This window comes from Mustela erminea, chromosome 20 (assembly GCF_009829155.1).
Source record: "Mustela erminea isolate mMusErm1 chromosome 20, mMusErm1.Pri, whole genome shotgun sequence".
NCBI classification, from domain to species: domain Eukaryota; kingdom Metazoa; phylum Chordata; class Mammalia; order Carnivora; family Mustelidae; genus Mustela; species Mustela erminea.
Window position 1 is genome coordinate 39,291,326 of NC_045633.1, and position 23,014 is coordinate 39,314,339.

General features: G+C 48.7%; 1 protein-coding gene across 2 annotated transcripts; it reads right to left on the reverse strand.

Annotated features, from left to right (window-relative positions):
* Positions 1–306: 306 nt before the first annotated feature.
* TMEM248 (transmembrane protein 248) lies at positions 307–22,976 on the reverse strand. 2 transcript variants are annotated; one of them, XM_032328385.1, is made up of 7 exons: positions 22,680–22,976; positions 9,441–9,617; positions 6,040–6,325; positions 4,413–4,563; positions 2,965–3,148; positions 1,464–1,607; positions 307–908 (listed from the first exon to the last, which is right to left on the reverse strand). In XM_032328385.1, the coding sequence occupies exons 2-7, from the start codon at positions 9,606–9,608 to the stop codon at positions 888–890; spliced, it is 954 nt and encodes a 317-aa protein (XP_032184276.1). In that variant the 5' UTR covers positions 9,609–9,617; positions 22,680–22,976; the 3' UTR covers positions 307–887. The 2 variants fall into 2 exon arrangements, with proteins under 2 accessions (XP_032184276.1, XP_032184277.1); XM_032328386.1 differs by lacking the exon at positions 22,680–22,976 and adding an exon at positions 17,773–17,877.
* Positions 22,977–23,014: the final 38 nt, after the last annotated feature.

A 23,014-nucleotide genomic window follows, 5' to 3' on the forward strand; every position in this document is an offset into this window, starting at 1 on the left:
ACTGCCGTCAGCATTCCAGCAAACAGAATAGCTAATTTCTACTCTAGAGCCATTTACTTCATTTTTAAGCTCTTTTGAGTGAGGACGCTGCTTTAACTTTTATAATGGAGGAAAGGGACAAGAGAGAAGACAGTGGAAGATTGTGTGCCAACTCGACTCACACAAGACCGGGTTCCTCACCGTCTGTATGGAAAATGAAACTTAGATCTTTACCATGTAGGTGATTTTTCAATAGTTAACTTTTTACTCAAGATGAAAGCACAAGTCTGTCCTAACTAGAGTAGTATTAAAATGTGACTATTTTACTTTTCTTTTCAAAGGAAAAAAAAACAAAACAAGAAATAAGAAAGACAGGCATGTTTCCTTGCAAGCAAAACGGAGAAAAAGGGATTATTGTTGTCACCATGATTATTAAGCCACAGACAAGTAAAATCCACAAAATGGATTGGTGGCTTTGGAAATGCAGTATCACATCGAAGGTGCAGACGGTTTCGAACATTCTGTACATACGGGCTGAGACAAGGACCGAAGCAAACCTCAACCCCGCCAGCCATGAAACGCCCGTGACCGCGGGGAAGACGGCACGGTCCGCTCCGCCGCAGCGAGCTCCCCGTCCTCCCCGGCGGCGCAGGCGCATCCCACCAAGTCCGCGGTGGGGCTGAAGGCTTTCGGCTGCACCCAGTGCGAAGCACGTGCATCATTGGACCAATTTCTGAATAGATTTTATAAATATATACAAATCAGTTACAGGCACTTGAAATGTCTTTGGCTGGAATAACCCAACATTGCGAGATAATATATTCACAGAGTGTCCAGGCCCAGGCTGGGTTCAGCAGGCAATGATTATGGTTCTCTCAGTCTCTCTCAGAGAACGGGCAGTTGTGGGGTTAGGCATCGGCCAAAGCCACCTGAAAGAGAACACGATGAGCCCGCCACACAGCAGAGCCCGCAGAACTCAGTCCCACCGGCGCCCTCACCGGTGATCCAGACCCTTTATCAACCAAACACCGGGAGCTACATGGCAGGCATCTAGCGGGCAGAGGAATGACTAACTCCCTAGGGAAAAAAGATCTCACTTAGCAGGGCATGAACAGCAACCCGAAAGTCTCCGCCGCGAGCGGCCGATCCAGCAGAACCCCCTGCCGAGACAGAGGTCGCAGTATTGAGACCACGGTCAGGATTCTGCGAGGCGGCTCCTCCAGCTGACAGAAGCAGAGAGGAAGCAGCCCTGCCAGGGTCCGCTGCCCACCCCCCCCGCCGCCCGCCCGGGGCTCTGAGAACAGTTCCCAGTTCCCAGCCATGCAGTGGGTGTGCGGCTGGGGGCAGACCACTACAGATACACACAGGACCTAAGCTCTCTGCAGGAGACGAGCCGCCAGCCACAGAGGGATCAGGACCACGCGGGACGTTCAGTCTGCAGAGTCTCCAGCAACAGTGCTGGGCCACACCCGTCCACTGCTCACCTTTTCGGGACAGAAGTCGGGATTGCTCTGACGCAACTTGCTGGGTCTGCCTTTGATGACCGCGTAGCAAAACATGGTTATCACCATCACGAAGAGGAAGTAGCTGGTGTGCATGAGATGCAAATTTATTAATGAACGGTCGTCCTGAATAAAGAGAACAAGCCAGAAACATCGCACTGAGTTGCTGGAAGACGTCACTGCTAGGATTCTGGAAATGGGTTCATAACCTCCAGACTCCCCTCAACTTGAATTCTTAACTGGAAGGAGAGAGGGTTCTGTTCCTCTTCTAAACTATTAAAACCGGGTCTAAGTAAAGACGCTGTTCCTGGGGCCACCCACTTCTTCCTAAGGCAGCCCCTGCCCTGGCTTCTGCACTCCCACACTGCCCAGGACCCTGCCCCAGGACCCCCTGTCCCCAGGAAGCCCCAGAGACCCAGGGGCTTTAACCCTTACCCTTCTCCTCCGCCCCTTCCTCTGACAGCCCAAGCCTGTCTTCCCCAATCCTCCCTACACTCCCGCCAAGAAGGCCTCTCCCCACGGGCGGCTTCCTTCGGTCTTTTTCTCACTGTCCAAGTCCTTGATTCAGTCTCCTCTGACTTCCCGCACGCGGTCACCATCGCCAGGCCTGCCAGGTGCCACATGCCGACCCTGCTCCCACCCCTTTTCCTTCACACACGCGCACACACACGCACGCACCTCCAGGCCTCGAAACATCAGCCTTGGGCCCTTGGGCTCCAGCCCACAAACGCTCATGGGTTGGGCAGACCCGTCTCCCTCACGTCTGCTCTGCAAGGCCCTACAGCCCAAACGCACACAGTCTGAAAGCCTCGGCGAGGCACCGACACGTCTTCCAGCCCCCGGCCCCTGCCCGGTGCCCAGCCTGGCTCTGTTGCTCAGTCCCGCAGCCCCAGCCCACCAACTGCTACAGCTCGACAGAAGAAAGAGAAAAGAATCAGGCCAGAAGACGTCTAGCTACCATACACAGACAGGAAGAAAAGTGCAGACACTTAGAAAAATCCGTGCAGTCCGTTAAAAGCGGGTTCAAGGCTGGGCACGAGGCCGAACCAACCCCAGCAGGCGGGTTACAGCGTCTTCCTCCTTGTTAGGTAAAACCCTACCAGCCCTCGGTATCTCGCCAAAGACTCTCCTCTTCCAATTGACTTCCACCTTTCTGAAATTCACACGATTTACTATTCATGTTCACACCCAGAGTGACCGCGGGAGTGAGCAGACGGTACACGTGTCCCTGGAACACGACGGCCGCGTGACAAACGTAACCGCTGGTGACCAAAGCAGAAAATGAAGAACAGACGCAGAGCGCCCTTAACCAATGGGGTGGCAGCTCCACCCGGGCCCCCGCTACCACCCCTAGTCTCCTGGCCCAGCTGGAAATCCAGAAGGGGAAGGGCTAAGCGCACTCAAGGAGGTAGAGGGCCTAGGTGACTGTCCCCAGATGCAGGCAGACACACAGACACACAGACACACAACTTCTCTCACTTACGTCTGGAACAATAACTGTAAGCTTGGGATTCAAAGCATGATAGACTTTTCCAATGGCCCCCTTGTAACACCAGAAAGGGTTGTAATCCTGAGCATATTTTGTGTTGGCGTCTCTCGCGGTCGTGAAGATCTTGTACCAGAGCGTGGCGTTGCTGTACGTGTCGGGAACACAGTGTGGTGGCTGTCTGCGGGGAAGAGAGCGCAAGACAAGGCTCAGCGGCCTGATGCCCTCACCCGGGCCTCCCCGACGGCCCAGGCGCCGCACTGAGCATGGCGTCCCGTGTGGAGAAGAGAAAGAAGCAACATACATTTCTTTAAGATGAAGACCCTTACGTTCTTTTTAGCTTACAGGTTTTTTTTTTTTAATTTAACGAACACCTAACGGAGCAAGAAACAGGCAAGTCTGTTTGTTAAGTCTGCTTGTTAAGATTTCTGGCTTCACAAGTCAACCAACCATGGTTCTCTTCCCTGTGATGTAGCCAAAGAGAGGCCTGGCCCTTTTAGGCCCATTTTTGTAAATTAACTAAATTCTCAGTCACAACTGAAAGTTTTATACACAAACTTCTCCGACAGCAAGTAACACTTACCTGATCTTGTCCTACAAACCTCCAAATATCTAAAACAGGTAGATCCCAGAGTAATTATTTTTTGAGAGCACGAGCGAGCGAGCGAGAGAGTGCGTGCACGTGCGTAGGGGACAGGCAGAGGGAGACGCTCAAGCAGACTCGATGCCCAGCGCAGAGCCCGACGTAAGGCTCCACCTCACGACCCCGAGATCATGACCTGAGCCGAAATCACGTCAGATGTCAACTGACTGAACCACCCAGGCGCCCCCTGAGTAATTCTTCTTCTTTAAAAAGAACTCATCTACATTGCAGGTTAATAAAAATAATTAAATAAAAAACCAGAATTCATCTTAGAATTCTCTTAAATAGGCTACATTTTACACATTTCATGTACTTACAGATCATTATCTCCATTATAAAGAGGCAAAAAAAACCCAAACCTTAAAACTTATCCACGGTGACATGGACAGCTGCTCAAAACAGATGAGGCACAAGTTTCAGACACAGACACTGTTTCGCTCCCGGTCGCAATGACTAAAGCTTCATCTTTCTGGAGGCTTCCTCCTAAGTCCTGCTGGTGACACATCAGCTCCTACTTACTCGGTGTGACACGCTTGCACCGACAGGACAGGCGGCCCAGCACGGTAAGCAGAGCGGATGCTTTCAGTCCCTGCTCAAGCATCACTCACTCTCCAATCCTCAATGCCGAGTTCTACCTTAGGATCCCAAACTCAACTCAAATAACCCTTCAGATGGGCCTGCCGGGACAGCCGTGTCTAGTCGTTTACCGCAAGCTTCCCCAGAACCTGCCCAAGCGCCCCAGTCCCACTCCTGGTCAACGGGGCTTCCGGCGCGCAGCCACGGGGTTCCGGAAAACACTTACACGGTGACGGGGAACACCCCAGGGTTGGCTGTGAGGGTCATGCACGTGGTGAACACCACCTGCTCGCAGTGACCGTGAAGGGCACAGTCGTCCGAACTCCAAGCTGTAGGCAGGGTAAAGGTAATGTTGATCTCCTCGTGGGCTTCCCTGCCTACGAGAGAGAAATGGGGGTGGAGCGTTGGTAAATCAAGGCAGGAACTCATCTATGCATTATGCTCTGGGATTCCAAGGAATCCTGGAATCAAACTCACCCAGGAATCCCCTATCAGCCCAGAGAAGCGAGACATCTGCCTGTGCGGGATTTCAGGAACTAGAGCTTGGAGCCAGACTCCGAGGCCTGCTCACCCGGGAGAGCCCGCATGTGGCAAACGGAAAGGAGCCACTGTTAGCCAGGGCCCAGAGATGCCAGGCAACAAGGGCCCCCAGTGCCCAAGGTAGAAAGTTGGGGGCTGGCTGAGTTACGACATCCGCTGTTCTAGCACCTGTACGGCACTCGTGCCATTTCCAAATTGCTGTTAGATGTATCACGTCACATAAAACACACGCCATCCCACAAACATGACCAGAGAAGCGTTACTGCTCCCTTCCACATGTGAGCAGACCAAGGATCCGGGGGTCTACCAGACTTCAGGAAGGTTGGGAACTGATAAGGGATAAAGAAGCTTCAACGAAAACCAAGGTCTAGTACCACAGCAGAAGGAGACGGTCCACCCACTCCCAGAGTCACCTTCCCGCACTCCTGTGGGAACAGCTCTCAGCCGGAAGAGCCAGCAGAGGTCAGCCAGGCACTCCCAAGTTCCTCCAAGGACGGAGAGGCCCTTGGTAACAAAGAACCAAAGACTATTCTTCTAAGATCTGGGCCTCCGTAGGAAGCCTGTCCTAGTCACTCCAGCTTCTGCTACGTCCTCAACTGTCTCCTGAATCACTTGCAGTCTGTCACGGTCAGAACGCCCCACTGGTCCAAGAGCAGGGCTCAATGTTCTACTGATGGTTATTTTCACTTTTTTTTTTTTTTTTTAATTCATTTAAGAGAGAGGGAAAGAGTACAAGCAGGGGGAGGGGCAGAGGGAGAGAGAGAGAGAAGAGCTCCCTGCTGAGAGGGAGGCCTGGCAGTCAGTATAGCATCTCCTTTGTGCCAGGAACTATTGTTACGTGTTCGATAAATATTAACTCATGTTATATTTGTCTCTTCTGTGATCCTAAAATTCCAACAGACAAGACCAGGTCTTGGGCTTTTTCTTGTTCTTCCCAGCAGCTGGCACAGTGCTGAGCTAATGTGGGTGCGCATTCAAAAATTTGTAAACTAGTAACAATATTTGTAGTATGTAGTGAAAACTCTAAGATGAAAAAACCTGAATAAAAATTTTGTGTTTGTAAAAATTAAAACCGGAGCTCAGCCTTAAAGTGTCCTCTCAGCCGCTGTGTTGAGAGCCTACTGTACACCAAGCACTTTAGGTGAAGACGCAGCAAAAACAGCTCCTTCTTAACTTCATTTAGCTCCAACTCAAGAAAAGAGGACACGTGTAAAAACAATAATCTGACGAGTAAAAACCATATACCACTGATCCTCTGTCTTAGAAGTTGCTGCCTAAGAAAACCTGAACGGAAAAGGGTGACACTCACATACCTGAAAGTCCAATCTGATGGCCCAGAATGGTCGAGCACAGATGGGTGACATTGCGGGAGTACCCTCCGAAGGGCTTCAGCGGGTCCAAGGTCAGCGTGATGGCCACTGAGATGTTCAGTGGGCCCGCGTCCTCCAGGGCCTGCGGGGACTGGGTGGACGCTCTGGCCTGCCCGCTGGCCGCCGTGCTCTCCGGGGTTGTGGTGTCGTTTGTGAGGTGCTTCAGTGTTTCGTTCTCGGATACACACAAGTCCAGATCGTTGAACCGCAGCAGAAACGTATTCCAGTCCTGCGGTGGGAGAAAACAGAGGTGTAAGAAAAGGAAGTGAGGGCCGTCGGAAAGCGCCGCCCCTGGCCCTACAGCCAGGGCCCCTGGGTGGGGTCACGGAGCCACAGAGTTAAGCGCTGAAAATAACTACGACAATACAGCCACCAGCCTCTCGCAGTGGCATAACGGTGCTGGTTCTCCAAACCATTCTCACATTCACAATCTAAAATACGAACTCTTCACTGGCATGAGATACGAAATAAACTAGGAGATTAAACCGGCTTATTCAAGAAAATGCATAAAAAAACAGAATATTATACTTAGAGAAAATGATCTAGCTTGAGAACAAAACTTGAAAAGAAAGCTTGAATGAAAGTAGTAAAAGCATTAATCCAAATTCACTTAGCAGATGTGATTAGTTACTTGTTTTTTCTAAGACTTTTAAGTAATCTCTACACCCAACGTGCAGTTCAGACTCACAGCCCCGAGATCGAGTCACCCACTCCCCTGACAGAACCAGCCCAGTGCACTTTTACATAAGGCTGTCGGGGGTGCCTGGCTGGCTCAGTCAGAAAAGCACGCGACTCCTGGTCTCGGTCAGGGTCGTGAGTTTGAGGTCCATGTTGGCTCCAAAGGTACTTAAATAAATAAAACTAAATAAATAAATAAATAAAGCTGCCTTAAAATAATTCCTGGAAAGGTCAGTTCACCACCGTCAGTACCAACACCAGTATGGCCCCCTTGTCACGGCCTTTCAATCGTGACCACCTTAAAGCAGAACAACTTAAAAAAGGAGGAGAAAAGATGTTTTCTGGCATCTCCTCACTTCTGTATTGGCGGTTTAAATCATAGGCAGTTTTAAATATATACACAGCTGCTTATGTCATGGTTCAACCGAAACCAACAATAATAAAGTACTCACCGGGTTCTATTTTAATTTAATTTTCACAAAAAGCAAAGATGAACTCGGGCTGAAAGGGAAGAACACACTAGCCCTGGGTGAGACACTGACTTCCTTCAGGCAACATTAGTCTACAAGAAGCTGTCAGATGTGAGGACTAATCGAGTTATACTTCGATCACTCTAATGAGGAGCAGGGGAGGGGAGGGGAGGGCAGGGCAGGGCAGGGCGCTGCTGGAGCAATCCTGGAGTGGCCAGCGAGTCTACCTTTAGAGAACCCGGTCCATCAGTCTGCAGCAGCTACGGCGGGTGCATCAAACTACACTCCTCCAAACCTACAGAGTCGACCGACCACTCAAAAACACTGGGGCTGAACAGGAACATTCTAGTACATTCCTTCATATTCCAGACATGAGGGAACTGAGGCCAAGGGCAGCCTTATGGACTCTCTTAATTCCACAGGTGACGGCAGAAGCAGGATTAAGTTTTTTGATTCATAGCCCCTAACTTTTCCCATATTTCTAAGATCCTCATTTGAAAATAAAATCATGGGGCGCCTGGTTGGCTCAGTGTGTTAAGCTTCTGCCTTCGGCTCAGGTCACGATCTCAGGGTCCTGGGATCTAGCCCGGCATCGGGCTCCCTGCTTGGTGGGGAGCCTGCTTCCCTCCTCTCTCTCTGCCTGCCTCTCTGCCTGCTTGTGAACTCTGTCAAATAAATAAATAAAATCTTAAAAAACAAAAAAAAAGAAAGAAAAGGAAAGGAAAGAAAACCACGAAGTCGATCATGACCACAGTTCTGCACCAGCTTGGCACTGCCTTCCTGCAGACCACGAGCCCATTCTGGACAGACAGCCAAAGCCAATGTCAGGCACCATTCCGATGACTAAGGACTGATCATCCAGGCTGCCTTAACCACTGGTGCTGGCCAAGTGCTCACCGTGGCCCTGGGCTCTGAGGAAAAGCAATGCCAGGATGCCGCAGAGCCCTGGTTGTGGCTAGAATATTCGTTTTCAGCCCTAATGTGGGCACAGGCTATCTGCACGACCTTTAAAGACTCGGGCAGAGTCAGGGCAGAGGGAGAGCTGAACCAGCCTGTACTCTTCTTGGTTAGAAACAGTTTGAAAGGGTTTCCTGGCAGAATAGCTAACACTTGTCACTTAAACTTTGTGAAAAAGTTCGCTTGTGAAGGGGACGCCCTCCTGCCAAGGTAGTCTAGGACCGAGAGCACTGAGAACAGAGCACAGAGCAAGCCACGCCCCTGCTACACCGAGGAAGAGCCCGCCACGCCCCTGCTACACCGAGGAAGAGCCCTCCTCTCCTGCACGGGGCGCACACAAGGCAGGCGCAGCGCGATTCCAATCCCGCCCCCGTTCCCGCTCCCACCAAGGCACGCACCCCAGAAGAGAAGGCACCCCATAAGTCTACTAAGGCAGGAACTCATTTGTCCTAAGAGAAACCACAACCACCAGTAATTTACCATACCTTTAATTCAGCATAATTCCTAACGTTGTCAAATACATTTTGTAATAGGTACATTATCATTCAGCTCCATTAAATAAGAACTGTTAACTTTGTGTTGTTTTCTTGGTATATGCAAAAATACATCTTTTAGAACCCATATTATGAGGATTCAAACCATTATTTGCCTAGATTAAGGTTTAAAGGGCAACACCCTAATAATTTATTTAAACTGACCACAGTGTAAAGTCTAGAAGGCCAGTGTGCAGAAAATGGAAGCTCTGCTTAATAAAAACATACATATTTGGAAATAAGATCCAGCTTTGTATTTCTTCAGTGTCCCTCCTCAGAAAACGGAAAAGCTATCAGTATGGCTACTAAAACTCCGTGATGACACAGGGCCTCAAAAGAACAAATGTTTACAGTTTTTAAAAATAGCAATTAGCTAATTCAAAACTTTAATAATAAATTTGCTGATTTATTAAGTTAATAATAGCAAGCATGTTAGTTCTCTAAGTTCCTGACACACTTTACAATATACTTCCCAGACGCACGGTTCACCGCTGAAGCAGTCTAACTGAAACTGGTAACATCACTTAAATCAACACTGTCTGACTAGATGTATTCACAGTGAACCACACGGGGATGGAAGACAGATGCTGGGGAAAACGCTGCTTTCTCACCGCGTTCAAAGGAAAGGTGTGTGGAGAGCCCAAGGCTGCTCCCCTACCGTGGAAGGCCTGGCCAGCCCGAGAGGAAGACTTGGAACATACGATACCTCCGCCATTTCCGGTGACTTAATCTCCTTGATTTTGAAGAAATAGCCCAAGGTCAGGAAAGCTATCGCCATGGCGCTGACACTGATCATGAAGACCACGAGGGGAGGCCGGCTGCTGATGTACAGCTTCAGGTTCTCCAGGGGGTTGATGCTGAACATTATTCCCATCAGCTCCACCTGAAAGGGACGAATCGTTAGACTCAGGGACCGTCTCGCCCAAAGAAACCCTACGATCCCTGCCGTGGTTTCCTTCTCTGGTGCCTGGCTCTATGTAACAGGATTTATTTTTCCTGTGGGCTCCTCGATGGACTGCTCTGCACTGCAGTCTGGTTTTTTGTTTTTTGTTTTTTAAGATTATTTATTTATTTATTTGACAGACAGAGATCATAAGTAGGCAGAGAAGCAGAGAGAGAGGAGGAAGCAGGCTCCCTGCTGAGCAGAGAGCCCGATGCGGGGCTCGATCCCAGGACCCTGAGATCATGACCTGAGCCGAAGGTAGAGGCTTAGCCCACTGAGCCACCCAGATGCCCCGAAATCTTGCCAGTCTTATTCACTGCCCTAGCCCCCTCGTTCCTGGCCCCAGTACAGAAGCTGACACACAATGAGCAAGTCTATACATGAACCGAGACAACACTAAAAAAAGCAACTAAAAAAAAATCTGTAACAGCTTTTAAGTTTGAGAGAAAAATATGCATCAACACGCCCTAAGAACCAACAGCGACCACGTGCAGGAAGCCGGGCTATGTCCTGCCTCACTCTCACCAAGAGTCCTTTGAGATGTGAAATAATATCCTTTGTGCTCCTCCCAGAGCAACATCCCCGCGTGTTTTGTGTCCTTTTACTATACACACACACACACACACACATACACACACACACAATTACTGGCACTGCACACAGAAACTTGTGGAACATGAGACACTGACTAGATTCTGACGCTAGTCTCATTCCCACGGTTGGAGCTTTGATCTCTGCAGATCCGCGGCTGCCGGACGCACCAGCCACACCGTGCGCAAGTGCGGCTGAGGCCTGGGGTCCTCCCAGTTCCCACACCAGGCCCTGCAGCTCGCACAGGAGGGGCCTGGGCCACAGGGTAGGCCCCTCGGCCACCAGACCAGGTCACACCACACAGCTCTCCAAGGAGTCCCACCAGCAACGGGAAGGGCTCAGTCTACTCCCCGACATCAGGACCAACACTCCACACTCTGAAGCAAGCTTACTCACTGGGACCACCAGTAAGATCGCTGCGAAATGTTATCTCATCGTTTTGTTTTGTTTTGTTTTAATTTTTATTTTTGCGAGAGAGCAGGCGCGTGAGCAGGAGCGGGAGCGGGGCAGAGGGAGAAGCAGACTCGGCCGAGCAGGGAGTCCAGGGCAGGACCCTGGGATCGTGACCAGGGCCGAAGGCAGAGGCTTCCCGACTGAGCCCCAGGTGCCCTCCTCACTATTTAAATTGCGTCTCCCTCAGACTGACCATCTCCACTGCTTTCTCAGCCATTTAAAGAAATCGCCATTTCTTAGCCATTATTTTCCTCTTCGTCTTACGGCTTCTTCCTAAGGAAACTGTCTCAGTCTTTTGGCTACTTATCAGCCTTTCGTCCATTTCTCACTAAAGCTCAGGAGTTTTTATATTCTGAAGCCTACTCCTTTTCCAGTTTTTTACGTTACACATAACGTAATGTATACATATGTTATGTATATGTTACATAAATGCGTATCTATACATATGTTACTTATACATTACACTTGATGACTTCTGTGGACTTCCTTTAATACAGTTTATGGTACCTTTTACCATATGAAAGGTTCTTGTATTTTTTCAACAACTCTCTTGATATATAATTTACATATAATTCACCCATTTAACATGCACAAATCAACTCACAAAACTGGGCAACCTTCACTATAATCAATTTTCAATCATTTTCATCGTCTCATAAAGAAACCGCCGCGCTTTAGGAGTTACCCCCCATCCCCTCCGGCCCTAAGACAACCACTAACAGAGCTGGTCTCTACAGATCTGCCCATTCCAAACGCTGCACAGGAATGGACTTGCAGTATGTGGCCCTTGGTGACTGGCTGCTCTCCCCTAGCACGGTGTGTCCGGGTTGGTCCGTGATGTCGCACGTATCAGTACTTCCTCCCTTTTTGTTGCCCCAAATACTCCACTGTATGAAATACTTTATTCACGTATTTTGCACATCCACGCGTCAGCTGACAGACGTCTGTTTCTACCTTTCATCCACTCTGAGTCAGGCTGCTACGAACATGCATGTGTCATTTATTGTATGGACACAGGTGTCCACTTCTCCTGGCTGCTGTCTGTCCTACATACCCCAAGAGTGGCACTGCTGGGTCATGTGGTAACCACAGGTTTAACCTTCTGAGAACCTGCCGGGCTGTTTTCCAAAGCAACTGCCCCACTCCGCATCCGCACCGCCAGATAGTGAGTGCTTTTCCCCACCGCATCACCCACGCTCGTCACTGCCTTGTTCATTACTGCCACCTTAATGGGTGTGCAGACCACCGTGCTGTGGTCTGCATTTCCGTGATAGCTACGAGTTCTTGATTCTAATGTATTTATCCCCCCTTTCCTTTTACGATGATGTGTATGCGTACGTTATTTAATTCTCTTTCGTTATTTTTCTCTTCAAGTCTTAGAGTTTGACTTTTAGTCTCTTATCGACTTGGAATTGATTTGAGATTCCAGAATTTAGTAGGCTTCTCATTTAATCTTTTTCGATATAGGAGGCCAATTACCCAATATCATTCACTGAAGATGGTTTTATACTGAACATGGATTTCCCATGGATTTGGAAGGCTACCTCTCTCATACACACAAAGCTCCCAGATGAATGTGGGTTTGTCTCTAGGCTTTTCTAATGTCCCATCATGGTGTCTGCATCTCCCCACCTTGGTACCGTTTGAAATCTTGCCATCTAATACAAGAATTCTAACATTTTACTTTTATTCAAAATCGTCTGAGCTCTTCTTGGCCCTTTACTCTGCTGTATGAATTTTAGGTCCTACCTATAAAGTTCTCAGGAAAATCTAGTTGAGTTTTAAACTGAAACTGTACCAAACAGACTACTAATTTGGGGAAGAAATGACATCTTTATAACACTGAGGTCCCCAGTCTCTGAACAGAATCTGTCTTAATTTACTTGGGTTCATTTATGTTTTTCAGTAATTTTTTAAAACTTCTTATGTACCTTATTAGATTCAAAAAATACTGATTTATGCAGGTATCACTGACAGCATCTCCTAAAAATTACATTTCTTACTGCTGATGTATATAAAAGCAACAGGCTTTGGTTGCTTCCAGACACACCGCTGAAATCTTTTAAATTCTAACTAGGTTATTTGTAGCTTTCCTTGGATTTTGTGTAGACAGTCACATTGCAAACTAGTAAATATTTCTTCCTTTCCAGCCCCTATTTATTCTTCTTACAACTTTGACTAAAATGTTCAGTGAAATGATGAAGAGAAGTGGCAACAGTCGATTCCTGCCTTTAAAGAGAATGCTTCTAAGTGTTTCAGTATTAACTACCGTGTATGTTAAAGGTTTCTGAAAGAAACCCCTTGCCAGGTTAAGAAAGTACTCCTCCGGGGCACCTGGGTGGTTCAGTGGGTTAAAGTCTCTGCCTTCGGCTCAGGTCATGATCTCAGGGTCCTGGGATCGAGCCCCGCATTTGGCTCTCTGCTCAGCGGGGAGCCTGCTTCCTCCTCTCTCTCTGCCTGCCTCTCTGCCTACCTGTGATCTCTGTCAAATAAATAAATAAAATCTTTAAAAAAGAAAGAAAGAAAGAAAGAAAGAAAGAAAGAAAGAAAGAAAGAACTCCTCCAATTCAAGCATGCAAAAAGACTTTCCTTACAAATAGGAGTTACATTTTAATGATCACTTTCTCTGCAACTTCTTATCAACTTTTTCTCTTTGATCTGTTGACAATAACTATACGCTGACATTCTCATGCTAACTCATATCTGCGTTCCTTGGATAAACTTAACATGATTGTGGTTTTTTAAAACTACATGACTGGTTTATGTCTGCCACATTTTATCTGGACCTTTTAATTTCTATTCGTAAGAGATAAGAAAATGATCAGCCATGATCACGCTCTCCTTAACTAGTAGGACTAAGTCATCCCAGTATCACGAAATTAAATGAATTATCTGCACATGCATTTTCAAACTGTGTATGAGTCTGTGGGTAAGATATGTGTAAGATATGAGTTTTTATTTCTTAGAACTTAACAGAACTTGACCCCCCCCCCCAAAAAAAAAAAAATACTCCTTCTTTACCTAAATCATGGTCATGGCCTCACCACGACCACCAACCAAACCCACTAGCTAATCCTGTAGCTCTTCTTTCCGAAATCTCTTTCAGGTTCACCCATTTCCCCCACCTTCATGTGAAGAGGTATCAGCCCTCCACAACTCTAAGAGCTCGACATCCACGAGCCCAGCGAGCATCTTTATACTTACACATTCCACATGTCCAAAACTGAACTCATCTGCCTTCCTGCCAATAGGATTCTTCCCCCTGTATTCCCCACCTCAATCCGTAACTCTGGAAAACAAGCCAGACTGCCTGTGCCTTCCCCACTATATCCAATCAACTGCTAAGTGCTAAAAGACTCTATTTCTTTACCATCTCTTACTTCCTCTTCCTCTCCACACTCCTGGGCCGCTGCCCTTAGTTCAGGCCCTTATCACCTTTCTCTTGTAGCTATTACTAAGCGTCCCAACCGGCTCTGCCTCTACCAGTCGCATCGTCCATCCCCCACATGCTGCGAGAGTGACTTCTCCAAACGTCAGTCTAGTCGTGTTACTGCTGAACTCTCGCCACGCTCCAACAGCCAAGGGATGAAGTCCAAGCTCCTTAGAACGGCAAGCCACCATGAGCTAGATCTCGTCTACCTCAACGGTCTAACTGCTTATAATTCTTGGAACACATTAGACAATACTATAGCTAGATGGGGAAGCGGGGGCGGGGATGGATGAAACAGGGGACGGAAATTAAGGAGTACACGTGTCATGATGTGTATTAGGGAAGTGGTGAATCACTATACCACACACCTGAAACTAATTTAACACTGGGTGCTAACTAACTAGAATTTAAATAAAAACTTTTTAAAAAATTGGGCTCATTAAAATTACGAATTTCTGCTCTATGAAACACACTGTTGAAAGAATGAGAAGACAAGCACAGACTAGGAGAAAATACTGCAAAAGACATATCTGTTACCCAAAATATACAAAGAACTCTTAAAAAACAGCACAATTTAAAAATTAGCCCAAAATAGTTATAGTAATAAGATGTAAAATAAATAAATATTAGCTCTTGACAGCTCAATAAATAAGATTTACAGATGGTGAATAAGTACACAAAGAGATGCCCCACATCGTAGGTCATCAGAACATACAAATTAAAACAACAATGAAATATCACTACACCTGCTAGAATGGCCAAAACCCAGAACAATGACAACACCAAATGCTGACGAGGATGTGGAGCAACAGGAACTCCCATTCAGTGCTGACGGGAGTACAAAATGGTAACAGCCACTCTGGAAGACAGTTTGGTGTTTTCTTACGAAACTAAAACATACTCATTTTTCCCCCCAATATATTATTTATTTGTCAGAAAGAGAGAGAGAGAGAGAGCGGGAGCAGCAGGCACAGAAGCAGGCTCCCTGCTGAGCAAGGAGCCCGATGTGGGACTCGATCCCAGGACACCTGATCACAACCTGAGCCGAAGGCAGAGGCTTCACCAACTGAGCCACCCAGGCGTCCCAATTAAAACCTACTCTTATCCATAAGGTCCAGCAACTACACTGCTTGGTATTTGCCCACAGGAGTTTAAAACTTATGTCCACATGGGGATGCTAGGGTGGCTCAGTCAGTTAAGGGTCGGTTCCTGATTTCAGCTCAGGCCACGATCTCCGGTCCATGAGACTGAGCCCCACGTCAGGCTCTGTGCTGGGCACACAGCCTGCTTGGGATTCTCTCTCCCCCTCTCTCACCCCTTAAAAAACAAAACAAAACAAAAACTTCTGTCCACACAAAAATCTGCACTTGAATCTTTATAGGCGCATTATCCATAACAGCCACAATTTGGAAGCAACCCAGATACCTTTCAGTAGGTAAATGGATAAACTGTGGCGTATCCAGATAATGGAATATATTATTTGGCACTAAAAAAAGAGCTATTCAGCCGTGAAAGGCAAGGGGGAAACGTAAATGCATATGACTACATGAAAGAAGCCCATCCGAAAAGCCACTTACAGGATGACCCCAACTATATGACCTTCTACAAAAGGTACAACAATGGAGCCAATAAGAAGACCGGAGGCTGCGGTGGGTGGGAAGCAGAGCACAGAGGCTCTGCAGGGCAGTGAAAACACCACGTGACACTATCAGGTGGACACAGGTCATTATAAATTTGTCCAGGGCACCTGGGTGGCTCAGTGGGTTAAGCCTCTGCCTTCGGCTCAGGTCATGATCTCAGGGTCCTGGGATGGAGCCCCGCATCGGGCTCTCTGCTTGGCGGGGAACCTGCTTCTTCCTCCCTCTCTGCCTGCTGTAAAATAAATTTAAAAAAAAAAAAAAAAACTTAAAATAAATAATAAATAAATAGATTTTTCCAAACCCCTAGAACATACAACACCAAACACAAGTGCTAATGTAAACTGCACTCTGGGTACTAGTGACAGGTCCACAGAGGAGGTTCACCAATTCTAACAAATGTGTCACCTGTGAGGAGGCAGGGGATGGAGGGTGCTGACAATGGAGGAGGCCGTGCACGCGTGCGGACAGACTGCTTTCTGTACCTTCCTCTCAATTTCGCTGTGAACCTAAAACTGCTTTTAAAAACTTGAGTATTTTAGGAAAAAAAGCCCAAAACTTGAGTATTTTTAAAAAGATAAAAATCTAGAAATGGCATTACTTAGGTTAAGAGTCATAAGATTCAGAAACAAAAACATCAATAATAACTTAGAATTCGGTAAATTTAAAGTTGGAAGCCTCTTATATATGCTTATAAAGTTTATTAAGAAAGAGAACAAAATCTGAATCATATATAAACATAAGCACCTGAAACTACAATTATGAAACATCTAGAAAAATAGAAAAATCTAAAATAAGCTTTTAGAGAAAACTAAGTCATTAAAACCATGTCACACCAGAATGTAAACACGCAGATAAATATCAGCATAAATACCTAAAAATTAACAAACATCAACATAGCTAATTTAATTAGAGAAAGTTCCAGAGGAGGCCAACTATGTTTACTTAAAAGTAAAGTTTCTAATTATGTATTTGTTTGTTTTCTTTTTAGAGAGCACGTGTGAGAAGGAGACGGGGAAGGAGCAGAGAGGAAGAGAACCCCAAGCAGGCTCCACGGCCAGCCTGGAGCCTACCATGTGGGGCTCGACCTCACAACCCTGAGATCATGATCCGAGCTGAAATCAAGAGTCAGACACTTGACCAACTGAACCACCCAGGTGCCTCAAGCTTTTTAAAAATTTTTTAATAAAACAATGAAAAGTCTAAATATTTCACAAACTTAAAATTCCTTTCCTACAAGCATTTTCAAATACAAATTTAACAAAAGCTAAACAAATTTATTTCTTTGCCAAAAAAATGACAAGAACATTTCTGTAACCTTCATCATAGTAACTGTCACTAACTAAAGAGTAAGTTAAGCTCGGTACAGGGATAGGAAGAGTAGATCAGAGGGAAAGCACACTATCCGGCCCCCTCCCCTAAACCCACCCCAACCTCAATTAGAGACTTTCACAAAGATAAAGAGAGAAACCGCCAGGGCTTGTGATGCTGCCTCTTGGCAAAGTCTAGGCATTTAAGGTACCAGAACCCAGCCCAAAGGCAATTCTACAAGCACGTGATCCAAGTCCGCTGGTGAAGCACCTAGAGCTCGGAGATGAGTTCACCGCCAACACTACACCTCAGGGGGCAATTTAAGTAGACAAAGGCTAAGATTACTGCGGAGTTACCTCAAGCAACCTTCAAGTTAGGAGAAACAACGGTCACTTTAAAAAGGGAGAAAAAGGGCCGTTAATCTCGCTAGAGACCAGCTTGGCCACACGGATCAACAGCATTAAAGCCTAGCACACTCCCACCTCTGCTATGTGACTTCTAAAAACTTTACCTGAGAAAATACTCCTCGCTGAAACCAAAGATTTAACTAACACAGTTCCCTCAGGAGCGTTTAAAATGGTAAAAAAAAAAAAAAAAGAAAAGAAAGAAAGAAAGGAAGGATGGACGGACGGAAGGAAGGAAGGAAGGAGAAAAAGAAAAACCAGGTACCCACCAGCAGGGCCACGGCTACAGGAGGATCTACTCCCAGCAGAAACACCACGGTCCTCAGACAGCCAGGACCTACGGTGACACAGAGCGAGGCTCAGCAGGTTTAAGGACGAGCGTGTGGGTGCGCCTAAGCCCCCGCAGGGGGTGAAAAGACAGCCACCCGCAAACGTAAACAGTGCTGGTTCTCTCTAGCTGCTGAGATTACATACATCTTTTTTAAAAAATTTCCAAATGAGGGGCACCTGGGTGGCTCAACTCCTGGTTTCAGCTCAGGTCCTGACGTCAGGGTTGTGAAATCAGGCCCCGCACTAGGCTCCCGGCTCAGCGGGAAATCTACTGGATCTTCTCTCTCCCTCTCCTCTTCCTGCTCAGGCACGACGCACTCTCACATAAAAGATTTTCCATAGTGAGTATGTATTCTCTTTGTAATAATTTCTAACAATAAAATTTATATATATAATCCCCAATAGATCCTGCTGCTCTCATGGCCAAAACAAAAACTTTATTAAATTTTTTTTTAAAGATTTTTATTTATTTATGTGATAGAGATCACAAGTAGGCAGAGAGGCAGGCAGAGAGAGAGGGAGAAGCAGGCTCCCCGCTGAGCAGAGAGCCCGATGTTGGGATCATGACCTGAGCAGAAGGCAGAGGCCTAAACCACTGAGCCACCCAGGTGCCCCAAACTTTATTAAATCTTAATTCTATTCACTTTCTTCATTAATAAAGGTGATGGGGTGCCTGGGTGGCGCTGCTGGTTGAGAGCCCAACTCTTTTTTTTTTTTTTTTAAAGATTTTATTTATTTATTTGACAGACACAGATCACAAGTAGGCAGAGAGAGAGTGGGAAGCAGGCTCCCTCCTGAGCAGAGAGCCCGATGCGGGGCTTGAGCCCAGGACCCTGGGATCATGACCTGAGCCGAAGGCAGAGGCTTAACCCACTGAGCCACCCAGGCACCCCGAGAGTCAAACTCTTAGACTCAACTCAGGTCATGATCTCAGGGTCGTGTGGGACTGAGCCCTGAGTCAGGCTCTGAGCTGGGTGCAGAGGCTGCGCCCACCAAAGAGCACTCGCGGACAGGACGCCAGATCGTGCAACACCTGGCAGAGCCGCAGGCACTTGCTGGCGTCAAAGAAACCCTGGGCGGTCTCGAGCGCCCAGCTACCATCCTCACTCTGCTGCTTTTGTCCATGGTTTGTTTCTCAAGCTAATATAATTCAGTGTAGAAAAAACTTTCACCATAACCAGAAGTTTAAATGATCAAAAGAGAAATTACAACAGAAAGCATAAAGTTTTAGTTGCTAAACGTGCATTTTAGGCAATACCAGTACTCAAAGACAAAAAGGAAAGGAACAACACAGGCTGATATAATTACGTTTGTAAGCAGACTTAGTTTCAAAATTCAGACTCAGGCTGTACTTACTCACTTATAATTAATGAACGCATGGTTCCACTCTCCAAGTCATAACGTAAAATCACTGTAACCTCCAACATGCCCCTGTCCCTTTTTCCTAAAATTAATTCACCATAGTTCCAAAACAGAAAATAATTTATCTTTGTTCTTTAATATTTTTAAACTGCTGACCATCTTAAAAACCAAATTAAAAGTATCCCCACATTAAAGTTTAATGACTTGGGAGTTTAATTAACAGATATTAAAAAAATAAATCACGAGTGACGACAAGATTAAATGAACACTAAACAATGTGAAATTATACTGTAACAAATTCAGTATAACAAGTGGGAGATACCATGAAAACAGCACTTCTAACCAACGAGCATAAAAGACCAACTGGCAAATGACTGTACTTTGCAGACTGTCATCGCCAAAGGCTTCTGTAGTCCCCAGGACTACACTGAGATCTGTAATCATACAAACTACAAACCTCTGGTCAAATTTATTCAATCTGTACCAGGGAAAGATAATTTAAAGATTTCCATATTTATTAAAACAAATGCAACATGGAAAATCAATTTGCTAAAAACGCTCTTTCCTCCACTTTCTTTTTTTTATCACTATGACACTGTGCTCAGTTTGTTTTTTTCAAGTTTATTTGAATTCCAGTTAGTTAACAGATAGTAACACTGGTTTTAGGTGTACAATTTAGTGATTCAACACTCACATACACTGCCAAGCGCTCATGGAAAACAGCGCCCTCCTCAATCCCTACCACCTTTTTCACCCCTGCACTCGCTCATATCCCCTCTGGTACCCATCAGTTTGTTCCCCATAACTGAGAATCTGTTCCTTGGTTTGCCTCTTTTTTCCCCTATGATCACCTGTTTTGTTTCTTAAATTCCACAGATCATTTTTAATATTAATTGTAGTGTCCTAGTAAGATACTTTTAAAAACCCTCTTACATGGCAACAGAATTCTGCAGCATACTACTGACAAAAAAAACCACGCAGACTGTCCGTCCCTGGACTAATGTCGTGCTGCGGCCCCTGTTAAAACCACTCTTTTTCAGATGCTCATCTGTAACGAGGAAGCACAGCAGTGGGTAGAAAGGGACGAGTCGTCTAAAAGCATTAAAAAGTCAACAGAGTGCAGTCCTGAGCAGCGCTCAAAGAAAGGATAAGGCTGCAGTCAGGGAGGTCCTGAGACTGGTTACAATGATGCGAGGCAATTACAGGGCATCCTCCTTGAAGGATGCTGGGTCAGAGAAACCGCACTTCTGGGAAGTGAACTGATGTCAGTGAAAATACTGGGGAACCGGCGGAAAAGCGCCGTCCATCACCCGGCTGCAGCCAGAGCGGCAGAGCCCACACCAGGGCTGTGTTCTCGCAAACTAAACACAGGCGCGGTAACAACGTGCAGACACCAAATCTAATTTCCTGATTGCTAATACCAGACAGAAATCACCATCAGCATCTTTTTCATTGTCCTTAAAATAAGTCAAGCACCGCTTTGTGTCACTGGCGGCATAATAGAACAAAAGAAACCCACCCCATGCAAACAATTCTTTAGAACCCAGAAATCTACCAGAAGCCACACTGCGTAGCCTCGGCTTTTTTTGTCTTAGAAAAGCATTTAACTGGAGCACTTGAGTGGCTGAGTCAGTTAAGTGTCCAACTCTTGATTTAAACTCAGGTCATGATCTCAGGGTCCTGGGATGGTGCCTGGAGTTGGGCCCCACGCTCAGCGGGGAGTCTGCATGAGGATTCTCTCCCTCTCCCCTTCCCAAATAAATCCTAAAGAAGCAGAAGCAGAAAAGGAGAAGAATTTAACCCTTTTTTTAAAAAAAGATTTTATTATTTATTTGAGAGAGAGAGAGCAAGAGAAGAGGGAGAGTCAGAGGGAGAAGCAGACTCCCCGCCAAGCAGGGAGGCCGATGCAGGACTCGATCCTGGGCCTCCAGCATCATGACCTGAGCTGAGGGTAGTTGCTTAACTAACTGAGCACCCAGGCACCGGAGGAGCATTTAACCCTTAACGGAGTTCCGAGGCCAATGACTGCAGGACCCCACTGTCCAGCTACCTAGCCTGGGTGCTGTTCCATTAACTGGCCCTTGCTTTTTCATTTCACGGGTTAATTCTGAAAGACCCAAATGCTCCAGACCCCCTGAGGTCCACCTTAAAAGCCACTTCCTTTATGACACTTAAGCATAACACAGCCACAGGGCCATTGCGGCCTGCCACTTCTTCCCGCCCTCTCTAAGCATGTTCCCTGCGGCCAGAACTATCTGCAGGTCTGCTCTCTCTTCCCTGCAGCAGCGGCGGCTGCAGCCCAAGCAGAGGGTGTTCCCTCAGCATTTGGGGATCTCAGACCCCAGGGTGGGTGGCGGCCCCCACTTCCAGTCCCCCGCAACGAGGCCACAGCCATTCTTCCCACACCTCTACTGGGAAGTCCACACTACGCTAGAGAGAAAGCAGGCTTGGGGTCGCGAAGAACGTCTCTGCTGCACAACAGGTCCGTCTCCTTTCCCACACCGGGGAGGCGGGAAGGTGCTCAAGCGGCTGCACCCAGACAGCTCCCACGTGCTCAGACCCCGAGGGGACCGGAGAGCTCTGGGGACCAGCCGACTTACGACACATTCGTCATCCAACCATCCCGGGCCGGCGCTGGATTCCCTCCACCTGCTCCCACCGCGGCTCACCTTCGAGGCAGGCGCGCAGCAGCTCCGGAGGGGCCGCAGTCTTTGGGCTCCGGGGCGGGCTGCGCGGAAGCCCCCGGCCGGCACCGAGGGCGCGGCCTGCCGCTGACAACCCCGGCGCAGGCCCCGGGCCCCGACCGCAGCCCCTCGCCAGCTGTCCCGGCGCCGGCGCTCACAGGCTCGAAGCGGCCCAGCAGGCGCGGGGGTACCGCTCACGGCGCTCACCCCGAGAAACGGAACTCCGCGCCTCCAGGTCCCCCCGCGGCCGCCCCCGAGTTCATCCAAGTGCGCGTGAAGCCGGTCACCCGCCGCCCCGGGGCAGCCACCGAGCCCGCGAGCGCGCTGCCGGCGCTCCGTTCCCGCGCCCCCGCGTCCCCTCCCGTCCCCCCTCGCGGGCGCTACTGCGCGGAGCGAGCGGGACGCCGGCACGACCCCCACGGGCACGACCCGGCCACCAGCAACGCGCCCGCGCCGAGTCCAAACTGTCCAGGCCTCGGGCGCGGCGCGGAGGTCCCGCGGGCAGCCCTGCTCCGGGGGCGGGCGGCCAGCCGGCGGCGGGGATCAGGCCCAGGCCGGCGGCGCAGGCCAGACCCTGCCGGGCGGAGCGACCCCCACCGCGACCCGGGCGGCGGCTGCGGCCCCGAGAGGCTGCGGGGACACCCGGCCGGCAGGTCCGCTCCCGAGCGGCGCGGTCCCCACTCGGCCCCGCGCTCGGCCCCGGCGACCCCCACTCGGCCCCGCGCTCGGCCCCGGCGACCCCCACTCGGCCCCGCGCTCGGCCCCCGCGACCCCGACCCCGGCCCGCCAGCCCCGCTCACCCCGCCCCGGTGGGCAGCGGCGCGCCCCGGGCCCAGCCGGGCCAGCTGGTCGGCGGACGCCCGCGGCCGCTCAGAGCTCACTGGCGGCGGCGCGCGGCGGGCCCGGGGCCGCTCGGCACCATCCTCCCCGCCGCGCCGGGGGCGGCGTCGGGCTCCGCGGGGCCCAGGCGAGGCCCAGAGGCCAGTCCGGCTCACGCCGTGGCGACACAGACTCGTCTCCGGGTCCGGCAGCCGCGGTTTCCGGGTAGAAAAAAACGCCACCGCCAACGCCGCCGTGACCTCCGACACCGGGCGTCCGACGGCGGCTCGGCCGGGTCAAGCCTCCTGCGCCGCGA

Bases quoted from the DNA above. Each gene is read 5' to 3' on its own strand.
- TMEM248 (XM_032328385.1), bottom strand. From the start codon at position 9,608: ATGGGAATAATGTTCAGCATCAACCCCCTGGAGAACCTGAAGCTGTAC. The intron at 3,149-4,412 runs GTAAGTGTTTTC...TCTTCCCCGCAG, and splicing joins GGGGTGTTCCCCGTCACCGT to ACAGCCACCACACTGTGTTC. The intron at 1,608-2,964 runs GTAAGTGAGAGA...CTCTTTATTCAG, and splicing joins TTACAGTTATTGTTCCAGAC to GACGACCGTTCATTAATAAA.